This window comes from Canis lupus, chromosome 36 (assembly GCF_003254725.2).
Source record: "Canis lupus dingo isolate Sandy chromosome 36, ASM325472v2, whole genome shotgun sequence".
NCBI classification, from domain to species: domain Eukaryota; kingdom Metazoa; phylum Chordata; class Mammalia; order Carnivora; family Canidae; genus Canis; species Canis lupus.
The window spans coordinates 22,705,071-22,719,721 of NC_064278.1; the positions used below are offsets into that span (position 1 = coordinate 22,705,071).

The 14,651-nt window shown below is 38.7% G+C and overlaps 1 protein-coding gene across 3 annotated transcripts in view; it reads right to left on the minus strand.

Moving 5' to 3' along the window:
• Nucleotides 1-14,651, minus strand: part of CCDC141 (coiled-coil domain containing 141) — a 174,988-nt gene that overhangs the window by 58,842 nt on the left and 101,495 nt on the right. For all 3 annotated transcript variants that reach the window (XM_035696286.2, XM_035696285.2, XM_049106194.1), the window contains exon 8: nucleotides 5,774-5,946. In XM_035696286.2, the coding sequence (XP_035552179.1) occupies nucleotides 5,774-5,946 (173 nt within the window). The remainder of the gene's footprint in view (nucleotides 1-5,773; nucleotides 5,947-14,651) is intronic.

Here is a 14,651-nt window from a genome sequence, read left to right on the forward strand (position 1 = left end):
AAAAATTAAAAGTTAAAAAAAAAAAAGGAATCCATGTGACCAGGCTCCTTATTACTGATGAAAGTGGAATGAAAGGGGAAGAGAGGGAGCTAGCCAGCTAGCTAGTGGTTCAGACCTGCATTCCCGTACTCACTTCACCTCTTATCACCGCGTGACAGGTGCTCAGGGAAGTTACTGAACCTCTCTGTGCCCTAGCTTCCTCGCCTGCAAAACAGGCAATGATCATAGTAGTACCCACATCACAGGGTCATTTTAAGGATGAAACTTTTTAATGTATATAAAGCACACAAGTGTTTGCCATTGTTGCTAATGAGCATATGAATTGTCTGACTTTCACCTCCTCAGATCTTGTCTAATGCTTTTCTCTCCTGTCACCTTCTCCCATCATGCTGTTCTCCCTTCTGTTACATCTTTGCTGTTGTTCGGCTAGGTCCATTCATCTCCCAGCCATTTGCAGGGTAGCCCCTTCTCCTCGAAGAACCTTTCCCTGACTACAATGTCCACAATGGTCCCCTCCCCACAGTGACTCTTTATCCCACTTCACATTTATAGTACCTGTTGCTTGTAAGAGCATCTCATTTATTGATTTAACCATTGGTTGGCTATTTCTTCCCACTAAAATATAAACAGCGTGAGGGCAAACACTCCCCTGCTGCATTGGATGCATGGGACCACCCGATTTATAAAAAGATGCTCAATAATATGTTTGAAATACATAAATGAATAAATTGATGAACGCTTGTCCTGCCTAAAGTTCATCACCATTCACAATATCAAACAACAGAAGTAGTGGGAGCCAACACCAATGAAAACTGTGATAAAAAAAAAAACTGTGATAAGAAAATGCAAAATCCCAACAAACTCCTGCTTTTATGAAATATAAAAATATGAAGATTAACATTAAATAAGTAATAATATGTCTTGGATCAAAACAGACAATACTTAAGGTTATACCACAGCGAAGTATAGTGAGGGTGAGGCTTATAAGCTTAAATTCAGCATAGCAAGGTAGGATGAAAACTGGTACAGTAGTCCCATGCAAAAGATAGAGACTGAGTCAAAACTGAAGCAAGTGTACTTGCAGATCTTGTTAATTTTAGCAAACAGGAAAACGCAAATGGAATTGCACAAGACGGCCTTGTATGTTTTTGAGTTTTCTGAATTGTGAGCTACACAGGGAGAAATGAAGAGGTCCCTTGATTTTGTCCAATTATGGAAAACTTCACCCTCATACAAAGCCTCCACCCCAGGAGTTCCAATCCCCACAGTTTCCTGTGGCTTAATGAATGCAGAATTCTGCCTGGGTAGCAGGCCCCCTTTGGCCTGTCTTTAGACTTGCTGCTCAAAGATGATGCCAAGTGAAGCTTAGGAGGAGGTGAGGGGGGCTGGAAGCCAGGAACATTGACTTCACTGCAGGTCTAAGTTTGATCATTATTAGATGCAGGACCTTGCATCATAACCAAGTAAAAATAAATGCACTAAAATGTCTTTAAAGTTAAGTGCAGCTAGGTTAGATGACAGATATTATACTTCAGGAAGATAATAAATTGTTTAGCAATGATTCCGAATTATCATCCGATTACAGGGAGAAGATAGAAAAGCAAGGAAACATGTAAACAGCCATTATTTATTTTGTGAGGCTGCTCCAACTTCAAAGGTGTTTGATTCCAGATCCAGTGTGGATCTGTTCCTAATAAGGTAATGGTTACAGAAAAGTAACGACAAAGGTCTCAGATTCACTGCGAAGCATCATCTCACACAAATGTGAACTTCTGAAGCCCTATTTATTGACTAACAGGGGGGAAAAATAGATCTAAAAGGTCTTTGAAATTCCTATCTGCCCCAGCACTAAATTTTTTTTATTACCTTAAGATAAATGCTTCTCTGCCCTATTTCAAATTTAACCTTCCCCAGTTCGTGAAAATGAATATAGTGTGGTGCAGATGACTCTGCTGTGATTATCTGAAATAACAGTGTGACTCTTCATATTTTCCTTTTAAAAGCTCTTTGTAAAGAAGGTAAAACAAACAAACAAGCAAGAAAACAAAACAAAACAAAATACCCTTCCATTCTACAGATGAGAAAACAGGTTCAGAAAAGTTAAGTTTAAAAGTCATGGCTTTGTTTTGGCCCTAAGAATGCATGAATAAAGCTGCTTTGATCCTAAATCTTAAGTTTCTTGTCCACACCAGTTTTTTTTTTTTTTTTTTCCACACCAGTTTTCAAGTGTCTCATAATGCGGGCCTTAGTAGTTCATGGCCTCGCGGTGCGGCTGACATTCGGAAGCCTAGGAAGCCACTGCAATGTTCAGTGACATGTACTTTGCATGTTGAAATTGGCAGTATGTTTATTCCCACTGCCAATGTTCTAAATTCCACCTTCACTTCAGCAGTGGCTGCAGCCTGAAATCTCCTTCTTCGGTTCTGCTTCTTTCCTATGATGGTGACCCACACTGTTGAACAGCCGAATCACTGAATGAGGAAAGGAAGCAAGACTGAAATGTGATGCATGGGATTGAGGCCTGTAGCTATGTGTGGCTTTAGTTTGCCACCGAGATTCTCATGCATTTCAATTCAGTTTTTAATGGATTTCTATTCTACATCTACCTTCTGAATCAAAAATGTCCTTTGCCAAGTAACAATTTCACTTTACCTTCAGTTCCTCCTGCGAAATGGAAAATAGTATTGATTTGTAAAATATTGTGAGATCTCAGGGCAACCAAATATCTTGGAACTACTATGAAAGCTCATATATCTAGGATGTTGATAGAAACCATACTGCTAATTATTTTTTAATACAATTACCTAACAATTTTAATTCAAGATTCTTGAAATGTTCCCTAACTATTGCTTCTTCTATTAGGATTTTATCTGTAACCTAAAGGAAAGACTAAAAAGACTAAGACTAAAAAGAACCAAGAAGGCAAAAAAGAATGAGAATAGCTAAGTAAATAAACATGTCAACCACAACAAAGTGAGTGGCCAAAAGCAGTTGCTAAAACCCTGAAAATAGAATGTAATATACAATATAAGCACTTTTCCTTATATTTAAATATTGAAGATAAAACATTACTAATCAGAGCAAATAGGATGAACTTGAAGAGTAATAAATTGTGACCAGCTTTCCAACTCCAGGAGCTAAGTATCAACACTGAATAGGCAACTTTTTCTGGCCAGAAGCAGGGACTAGATTGACCCTCATGCCTGAAATGACAGAAGAACAGACAAAGCATATGAGACAATAGTTCTGAGATGTTGAGCAACAGGTAGCCCAGGATGGTGATCCCTGAGAGAAGGGAAGTAAATGATCACATCAGCTTACTGCCTGAGAGGCAACTTCCAGACCAAAACTCAGGGCAGTGGGACCCAGAGAAAGCCGAGAGGTCTTGCTGAGTCGAAAAGACAGGGTTCACACTCAGGGAGGCAGAGGCACGTAGAATTTCTGGGGCAGTAAACCAAAGACAGACTTCCAAAGATTTAGTGAAGAGATTTTGGCTGCCTCCTAATCTACCCAGCGCAGGAAAAGAAATTGCCCAAAGCCATGGAAAGTACCACCATGGAAAGTACCACCAATAAAGAGTAGCCTAAACAGAGTATCTGTACTCTGAGACTCACTTGCAAAGCTGACATGGGACCATTTCCTAATTCCAACTGGAGACCTCACTACTTCATCCAATCATCCCATGACTCAGATCGGTGTCTGGCGTGTACCCTGGGTCCAGGCACCCCATAGGATAGCTCCTGCATGATGCAAGACACGTATACATACATTCTGGAAGACTGGACCTTTAAGCAGGGGAGGAAAAAAAGGAGTGTGCCCACACTTTGCATTAGACAAGGGTGGGCTGGGGCTCCTGGAGCAGAGCGGACACACCCTTATCTGATAGATGGTTTGGGCTAAAGTAAAGAAATTTAGTAGCTACAGTTATTAATTTTTAAAAGAGAAGAAGCATTTGCCTTTCTCGTAGCCTCAGCTGTTTGGGTCCTGTAGGAAGACCCTGGATTATTTCAGATCTTGGCTTCACATAGTCCCATGGCAACCATCACAAGTCCTGGCTAAATCTCTCTGTCCAGATTCAGACTGTCTTCTGAAAAGGAAATTCTCTAAACCCAAACTGACCAAATGAACACTTTTAAACGCAGCTAAAACAGAGTAGAATGAAGATCTAAAGAGAAATAAAGTTTAAAAAGAGGTAGAATAAATAAGAGAAATAAAAGTAATTTTACCACACTTGACCTATTTAATCACTCTTCAAATTTAATCTCTGAGTTTCAAGAAGATTATTGATGCAGAAGATAAACAACTAGGTTTATCTCATTTGCACAAATCTTTTTGTCTCCTTCTGTCAAAATGTAAGCCCTGCCTTCATGTCTTCCTAGATAATATATATTCCACCATCTGCCCCAGCATCTCTCTTTTGTCCTCCAATCCTATTATTTTTCATATGTTCCCACTGCATCTTCTTTCTGTTTCTCAAGGTCCTTCTCTCTCCTCATTTCTACCCAGATCTAAATCCACACAGATACACTCAGCAAATGTGCTAATAAAAACCTGCCCTAGCACACTGGATAAGAGTGCGGGGTCTAGGGCCTGTGTGCTTGATGTCAAATTCTGATTCTGCTATAACTGGCTATGTGACCTTTTGCAAGTTACTTAGCCTCTCTGTGCCTTAGTTATTTATAAAAGGAGAATATTAATAGTTCAATGGTCCCTTCTTTATCTGCAGATTTGTTTTCTCTGTGATTTCAGTTACCTATGATCACCCACGGTCCAGAAGATGATCCTTCTCCTGACATACTGTCAAAGGTCAACAGCAGCCTAATACTATGTCACCAAGCCTATGTCATTCACCTCATTTCATCTCACTATGTAATCATTTATCATCTCATGTCACAAGAAAGGTAAATACACTACAATAAGACATTTTGAGAAAGAGAAATCACATTAACATAACTTTTATTACAATAAACTATTATAATTGTTCCATTTAATTATCAGTGATCATCGTTTATCTCTTACTGTGCCTAATTTATAAATTAAACTTTTATCACAGGTATGTATGTATAGGGAAAAACATGGTATATATACAGGGTTTGATACTATCTGCAGTTTCAGTCATCCACTGGGGGGACTTACTCTCCCATGGATAAGGGAGGACTACTCTTGTGTGTCTTGTAGTCTTTGTGAGGATTAATAACATAATGTTCCTAAGCCTTTTGGCACAGTGCTTGGCACATGGTAGACTCTCAGTTTTTAAAAAAGTGAGCTATTGTTATTATTAATAATGTCACCTTTTATTTAAGGTTTTGCTCGGTAAACCACCAAGGTCATAAATGAAATGGAATTCTGGTACTCTATTTTTTTTCCAGAAAGGAAAAAAGGAACAGGGTAGACTCGATGTTCATGAATTAAAAAGGAGAAGGAAACCCGCCAGGGTGCTAGGCTATGAAAAGCATTGAGAATTAAGTTCTGTTTTTAGTTTTGTCCTTTCTTTCTCTCCATTTCAGAAACTCATAGAAAAGAAAGAAAGAAAAAAAAAAAAAAAAGCCTTAGCGTCTTCAGGTCCTCAGGCTCAGAATAGGGACTCACTTCTGGATGAGCAGTGCTGTGTTTAGAATCACTGGTGACCAAAATTCAATAGATCCTTTTAAGCCATGTCATAATGCAGCAAAACATCAGAAGCAGAAAAAAAAATCAAGCAACTTACTTCTTTAACAGGTTGTGGAAACCATGAAAAAGCTTGTTACACTGAGGAAGAAATAGATTTACTCACCTACAGGAGTCTACTTGGCTGATTAAGGCTTGTCCCTTTTGCAAAGCATCAGCTGTGCAGTCTTTAATTTCTCTGTGTAATTCCTCATGCCTCGATGCCAAGACAGGCAGACTTAAACCTTCTGATTTAAGGAGCTTAAGGTAAGCTTCGACTCTCCCAAGTACATCAAATGCCTGCCAAGGAAAACATAACTTTCATTTTCTGCTTTTCTAGTTTAAAATCTACATCAATGTGTACATGAAATACTAGAGATTAAACCAGCCTATTCAATTTATTAGTTTGATCATAACCAAAACAACAATCTTAGTCTAAGAAAACAGCTGTGTAGTTTTAAGGCTCCATGTAGGGAAACTGATCATAACTTAGCTCGGCATATGTAAGTGTCAACACCATAAAGCCAGCAAAATAGTTTACATTGAGAATGCACCTATACAACACAGCGATAACTGTGTAGAACTCGGAGAGCCAGGTTTACTTTTTGCACGTTCTGTACTGTATACAAATAATGGAGGACATATTTTAAAAATGGTATGCAGACTTTCACAACCTGAACGTCCTGTAATGCTCCTAAAAGGAAATTGCCCAGTAAATTGCACCTTGAGTCATTACAGAGAAATATTCAAGAAATGACTAATATGCTTTCATCCCTTGTCTTTCTAAGCATAAGACCTTCTACCTGTTACATCCAAGACACCCATCTGTCTACAAAGATTATAATTTGATTCTGAAGCTGTGCAAAGACTAAGGCCAAGGTAATATTTCACTTCTGACACACAAAATAGGTCCATGTAGGAAAAACACATCTTGCAAACCAAGATATCGTCTTAAGAGACGTTTTTTCAAATTCCTTTATTTTCTTTATTTAGCAGATCAACAACCAAATGTGGGGGATTAAGTCTAGGGAGTTAACAGAGAGTAGAGAGGCACTATCCTTTTGTCCATTAAGGCCTAGTGGATATTAAGATGGAGGAGTATATGATATAAAGGCAGTAAAAGAGGACCATGGCAACACGAGGGAAACAGAAAGAGAGCAAAGTGCATTGGTGTCCATAGGTGTCTTGGTAGCCTATTTCTGACCTTGGGTCTGGAGAGCAGAAGATGAATTAGGTAACTTAAGGAAAACCTGCATGGCAAAGGAGTTCTTGGCGTGTTGCTCTTTGGCACTACTGGAAGAAGCCACCCAAATGGGATGCCCCATACCAGTCTGGAGAATACTCCTATCTTCGTAAGCCTGATGGTGTCACAGTCACCAGGGGCCGTGAAGTCTAGCCTTCCTGGACTGTTGAGTTGGAAGCCAGTGAGCTTGGTAGGGTCCTACCAGGTACAGTAGGAAGACTCCACAGATGACTCCTGAGCCATGAAAGTGGATGGCCTCATGAGTCTAGTTCCCACTGTGACCTGAAGAGAGACCAGAAGAGCAAGGCTGAGTTGATGCTGAGGGAACACAGTTTAAGCCAAATATAGAGGCTAAGGCGAGCTGTGTATAAGTAAGTATCCCTGTACCTGCACCTGGCTGCCATCTAAGGGAATGAATTTTCATGTCAGAATCAGAATCGAACAGAATTTGAATTACAAGTGAAATTTCTCAAACACTGTACCATTATTTATATGTCGATATTCTGTAGTCCCATCAGTTTCCTCCTGTCTCCTGAATCTGCTCTTTCTGATTGCTTAAAATATTAAAAAAAAAAAATCGTTCCTATTTATTTGGATGAAAGGAAGTAATAATACCAACTATAGCTTAATGGGAACTGACTTGTGCTCCTTCTATACTCTGTGTTTCATGATTACCTTTCATTCAGCCAACAAACATTTTTGATGTCTGCTGAGTTTCAGGCACATTATCCTTAACAGCCCCGGATGGAAGTGAGAAATTATCTCCATTGTATTGACTGGGGAAACTGAGTCTCAGAGAGATTAAATAAATTGCATAAAGTGATACTTCTACTAAGTGGCAGATCTGGTCTCTGTACTCAGTTTGCCAGGCCCTGAGGCCCTGCTCTTAAACCCTGGCCCACGGAGCCACGTGGCAAAAGATTACCAGAGGAGGCTTAAGATAGAAGGGGCATTTCCAAGAAGCCTGCTCATCTTAGGTGGAAAAAGTAAGATCTTAAAACTTAACTTTTTGTAAATAAGTGTCTACTTTTCCTTCTTATAGGTGAGAAGAGATACAGAGAAAGGTTGAGTGATTTCTCTTATGCTGCACAGGACTGGGAAAGGAAGATAGTTTTATTACAGAAATTTTGAACCTTAAGATTCTTCCTTATTTGATCCTCCCACTTTTTTTTTCTGTAGTTGGCCACAGAGCTAAACGCGTCAAGATGCTGATGTTGAAAAAGATTATTTGAATCACTTTCCCAATCTTTCCATGACACATTGAAATACCACTTGGCAGTAACCACCACTATTTCCGGAATTTTGTTTTTATATTTTAAATTTTTATTGCTTATTTTTAATGAAGTGGAGTCTCATGTTGATCAAAGTTTAGCTTTAAAGTTAGTGCCTAAAACAAAAATCTAGCGCTGTCAAAATTATCATGAACCCCCTTAAATCATACTTAAAATTTAGTGTATGTGCACAAGTGCTTATAGTAACTCATGCTCACATTGAGGATTGGAGCCATGGAGCTAGACTAAAGGAAGAAATAAAGAGAAAGTGTATATACGACACGTGACGGCATTCACTTCTTTCTTCCCTTAAAAGAAGGAGTCCCCAAAATTCTTTGTGTGAATGGGGGAAAGGATAGAGAATTCCAAAGTGCTTTTTCTTCTCTACAAGTTTGATCCCACTCTGTTTTAGCATTAAGCCACTATAACCTTAATACATGTTTGTTGTTGTTTTGAGAATGAGAGATGGGAAAAACGTAGGAAAGTTAGGGCAAGAAGGTGGACATGTAGAAAATATTCAGAAATTATTTTCTCCTGATTACTCTAACTCTTGATTGGACACATCTTTGAAAAGTCACTGAGAAGAGCGGGACCACCTGCTGTGGTCATTAATCATGCCTGGGCCTTTCCTCCTGTCGCCCCAGTGCACAGCTGCTACTCTCATATCCTCGGGCCCTGGTCTCATCTTCATAGGAGTTAGAGTCTAAAGCTGCATGTACATTAAATGCATGTGCAAGGGGACTCCACTCCCTTCTTGAATGTTACCATAAAAGTATTATATCTCAATAATGTGGGAATACATTGAAGGCAAAACAGTCACTAGAAGGAGGAGGTGGCACATCAAGGACCAAGATAACCCATAACTTAGAATTAAAATAGCCAAATTCTCTTCTAGAGTTTTTTTCTCAAAAAGATCAAAGTGTTAGGAAAGCACCTACTTACAAATTATCCCATGTATCACACTTGATAGAATTATGGTGGAAGAAAGGAGGTGAGTGGTTGTGTTCCTTCATTAGCTCAACAAATATATTTACAAATAAGGTGAGGTGCATACTGTAAGAGAACTTATTCCTTTTTTTTTGCTTATTTATTTTTATTTAAATTTAATTTGCCATCATATAGTATAGAGAGTTTATTTTTTTATCCATAATCCAAACCTAACCCTACTGGGAATCATCTAAACACACAGAAATGTTAAATTTAATGATTTTAAGAGGAGTCCCCTTTCAAAAAGATTATACTGTCTGTGATTGTCAGAATCCCATGTAAAACTCATTTATCTTATCCCCAAGTAGAAGTTGATGAGGAATCTATGTACCAATTCCAGAAATGATCTAAGTAACATTGCTCTCACTTAATCTATTCCCGGAATAGAACCGAATGCTTTTCTATTTACCATATGCAAAAGGAACCTGATATACTGGATCCAGTCTGGAAAGAATCTCTTTGTCTCACACATGGTATAGAGCAAGTTATTTTTAGCAATGACACTATGACTCCCATATAAACTCCTGTGGAATTAATATTTCCTTTGTAGTTTTCTCTTCACACTCCTCTCTTTCTTCAAACTTGGTCAAATACAGATTTTATGACTAGGGGCAAAAACAAGGATATGAGCGCAAGGATAATATTTTCTCCCTCTGGATTCTAACTTTTCTTGATGATTTATTTGATAGTGTACCAACCAGTTCTTGGGCAGATAAGGAGACCACTCGGCTCTTTTGCCTTGGTTTGGAAAGACTAAGGAGTTGTTTGGGTTTTTTTTACGATGCTAATAAAGATTTTTTTGTGTGTGTGGAAGGAGCCTCGGTGTCCATCGAAAGATGAATGGATAAAGAAGATGTGGTTTATGTATACAATGGAATATTACTCAGCCATTAGAAATGACAAATACCCACCATTTGCTTCGAAGTGGATGGAACCGGAGAGTATTATGCTGAGTGAAATAAGTCAATCAGAGAAGGACAAACATTATATGGTCTCATGCATTTGGGGAATATAAATAATAGTGAAAGGGAATAGAGGGGAAGGGAGAAGAAATGGGTAGGAAATATCAGAAAGGGAGACAGAACATGAAGACTCCTAACTCTGGGAAACGAACTAGGGGTGGTGGAAGGGGGTGGGGGTGAATGGGTGACAGGCACTGAGGGGGGCACTTGACAGGATGAGCACTGGGTGTTATTCTGTATGTTGGCAAATTGAACACCAATAAAAATAAATATATTATTTTAAAAAAAGAATAACTGATGCAAAAAAAGAAAAAAAAGGATTTTTTTTCCTCCATTGTTAAGTACAAGATCCAAAGTGGGGCTGGACCAAATCAAATAGACATAGTAGCAGGACATAGCACATTCTACTCTTTTAAAAATAATTAGTGAGATTTATAAATTAAGCAAGAACCATGAGTCACCCAGAATAATTGTATCACACTATTTCACAAAGATGCTTAAGATGTAGTATTGTTTGCTGCTAGACTAACTTATTTAAAGGGAATCAACATTAAAAACAAACAAATCTGAACAGTGTAGAACCTTGAAATTTTCCTTTCATGAGTTCCAAGGCTGAAAAATGAGTTTGGTTGGAACTTTTATAATTACCAAGGTCACAAAACTCAGCTTCTCATGAGAGAATCCCACTGTCTGCAGAGATTTCTTCGGGGTTCCGTTTCATCAAGACGGAGAGCTTCCATTTCCTTTCCTAAACACCACCTGAGATAATTTCTTGTGACTCCTGGTTTGGAGAGCTGATACTTGATTCAGATCCCGTCCAAATCTGCCCCAGCTCTCAAATGCCAGAAAGGCGAGAGCCAAAGGGTGATGTGATTTTCAGCTCCCAGTATTTGCTGCTCCCTACTGGTGTCCCTGTCCCTCTTGTGTCTCCAAGGTTCTCTCCGCTGGGCCCCAGCACTCACCCCCCTTCCAAGTGTTAAAAGGCGGCTTTGTGGTGTTAATGAGAGATGTGTAAAATCCTGAGGTCCTCAACCTGGTTTGGGCCTCACAATCTGAAAAGCTGAAAAAACATTGAAAGGTGAGTTTGGGGTTGAAAATGGCATGTAGCTGATGCATCGTATCAACAAGAGTGAAGGAAGTTTATGTATTGACAAACTCTCACCTTTTCTGAGGTAAGCCTATCTTTGAGATGGATAAACTCCACCCACAAGTAGAACCCAGCTAGTCATTGTTTATACTTTCTGGTTTCTTTTATCTAAGTGGACTAGGTTTTAGGATGATTTTGGGAATCATGGAAAGTGTCCCTTTACAATGAGTGAAGCATTTGTTTTCTTTCATTTATTCAAGAAATGCTTATTTGACTCTATGGAGCATGTACCGTGGTGCACGCTGGGGACAGGAAAATGAACAGAAGCATTCAAGTCACATGAGAGTGGCCAGTGCAGTATTAAATGCATATATAATAACAAAATAATGGCTAGAGCATAGTAAGTGCTTAATTCTTCTATGCACCAGTCATGTATCAACTCATTTAGATAGCTCAGTGACATACCACCTCACACCAGTGAGAATGGGGAAAATTAACAAGGCAGGAAACCACAAATGTTGGAGAGGATGCGGAGAAAGGGGAACCCTCCTGCACTGTTGGTGGGAATGTGAACTGGTGCAGCCACTCTGGAAAACTGTGTGGAGGTTCCTCAAAGAGTTAAAAATAGACCTGCCCTACGACCCAGCAATTGCACTGCTGGGGATTTACCCCAAAGATACAGATGCAGTGAAACGCTGAGACACCTGCACCCCGATGTTTATAGCAGCAATGGCCACGATAGCCACACTGTGGAAGGAGCCTCGGTGTCCATCAAAAGATGAATGGATAAAGATGTGCTTTATGTATACAATGGAATATTCCTCAGCCATTAGAAATGACAAATACCCAGCATTTGCTTAGACGTGGATGGAACTGGAGGGTATTATGCTGAGTGAAATAAGTCAATCGGAGAAGGACAAACATTTTATGGTCTCATTCATTTGGGGAATATAAAAAATAGTGAAAGGGAATAAGGGGAAAGGAGAAAAAATGAGTGGGGAATATCAGAAAGGGAGACAGAACATAAGAGACTCGTAACTCTGGGAAACGAACTAGGGGTGGTAGAAGGGGAGGTGGGCGGGGGGTGGGGGTGAATGGGTGACAGGCACTGAGGGGGGCACTTGGTGGGATGAGCACTGGTGTTATTCTATATGTTGGCAAATTGAACACCAATAAAAAATAAATTTATAAAAAAAATAGCTCAGTGACTTTGTGAGGTGCATATAATTATTATTTCTATTTTTCAGATAAAAAAGGTGGATGTAAAAGGAAGTTAAGTAACTGTCTAAGGTCATGGAACTAATTCATGTCTAAGGCCAGATTCATACCTCAGCAGCTTGGCTCCAAAATCTATCATATTGTTTATTTTATTTTATTTTATTTTATTTTATTTTATTTTATTTTATTTTATTTTATTTATTTTATTTTATTTGTGTGTGTGTGTGTGTGTACTCATGCTATTTATTCATTTAGATGTAATGATACATTTACATCGCATATCATGTAAAATACAATTATTGCTGTTATATACTTTCACAGAAAAGTGTCATCCTAATAAACACTTAAAAATTTTCATTTAATACTCCACAACTCCAAAAAAAAAAAAATACTCCACAACTCCATTTATTTATTTATACTCCAACTCTATCCTGAAAATATTTTTTTTGTACATTTATCACCAGTTGCTGGAACTTGTATTCTGAATGGCATTCCCTGAAGTAAATAAGGATTGTTAGAATTTTTTTTTAAAGAGAGAAAACTCACGGAGCACCTGGCTGGCTCAGCAGTTGAGCGATCTGCCTTTGGATCAGGGAGTGATCCCGGGGTTCCAGGATCCAGTCTGGCATCGGGCTCCCTGCAGGGAGCCTGCTTCTCCCTCTGCCTATGTCTCTGCCTTTCTCCCTGTGTCTCTCATGAATAAATAAATAAAATCTTAAAAAAAAGAAAATAAGAAAACTCAGGCTTAAACTGTAAATTGACTTATCACATAGCTAGTCATTTGCTCGTTCATTCAATAAAATTTGTTGAACACGAGGTGGTATGCACAGATGACTAAGACACAATCTGTCTCTAGGGAGCACAGAGAAATACTAGGGGAATAACGAAAAAAAAGCAGTTAGTGCTCCCTGGAGACTTCTTGGAGGAGGTGGTATGGGTAAGGGTGGTACGTGTGGATCTCTTCATCCAGCATAATTCCCTTCTCAGCTATGACATAGAGATTGAGCTTGAAGTCATGTATTAAAGTAATTAAGCTCTCCTCTTTCAAAAGGATCTCATTCCAATGACCTTGGATCAGTGTAATCTCTTATGAAAATATAATGCTTCTAATATTTCACTGCTTCAAATAATTCAAATAATTATTGAGCATCTGCTACTTGAAAGGCACTGCCCTAGGTGTTTTTCTGTCCTGGTGAATGCAAAATAAAATAGACATGTTTCTTATCCTCAAGGAGTTTTAATTCAGCAAAGCAAAGAAAAGAAATTCTACCCAGGAATGTCTACTATACAAAGAAGACTATATCTGATGCCAATGGAGAGATGTAACAGTTTAAAATTGTACATGGAAGGGAAACTAATAAATACACTCGTGACTCGCTTAGAAGTCACTCAACAGCTTTATTGTGAAGGATACTCATGAGTAAGTGACAATAAAACTGACTGCCTTCATTTTAAGACTAATTAAATATGGGTTGAGTTGTGGGCTTTCATGAGACATGTAAGATGTTAAAGGCATTTCTTGTTTTTGATAACTTTTCTATTATATATAATATTTTGTGTTATTTATTTATTATTTATATATTTTTGTTATTATTTATATGTATTTTGTATATATATGTATATAAAATATTCGCTGTGATTTAAATAGCCTGTCCTTGAGTTCTAAAACTAAAGGTTTCTAAACCATTCTCTCAGAGGGCATACAGGAGGAGAGTAAATTAAGACATCATTTGCTTCTGTATCAAGAGGTTTGCTTCATGGTTTTTAAAAGTCCTCAATATCTCTTCATATTTAAGGATATATTCAGCATAAGATAGAAACTTTTTTTTAAAGATAGAAACTTCTTTTTAAAAATGTATTTATTTGAGAAAGAGAGAGAGAGAGCAAGCACAGGCAAGGGAGGGGCAGAGGGAGAGGGAGAGCAAATCTCAAGCAGACTCTGTGCTGTGTGTGGAGCCTGATGCAGGGCTCGATCTCATAACCCTGAGATCATGACCTGAACTGAAACTAAGAAACAGATGCTTAACTGACTGAGCCACCTGGGCACCCCAAGACAGAATCTTTTTAGCATACTATTCAAGATGTCCCTGATGCCATGACTACTTCTACTGCACGTCCCTCATCATTCTGGGCTTATATCCTACATTCTTGGCAAAATGAATTACCTCAGGCTCCCCCAAACAAGACATAACTCTGTACCACTCAGTCCTCCCCCACCCCTTCTTGCCCCAGCATTT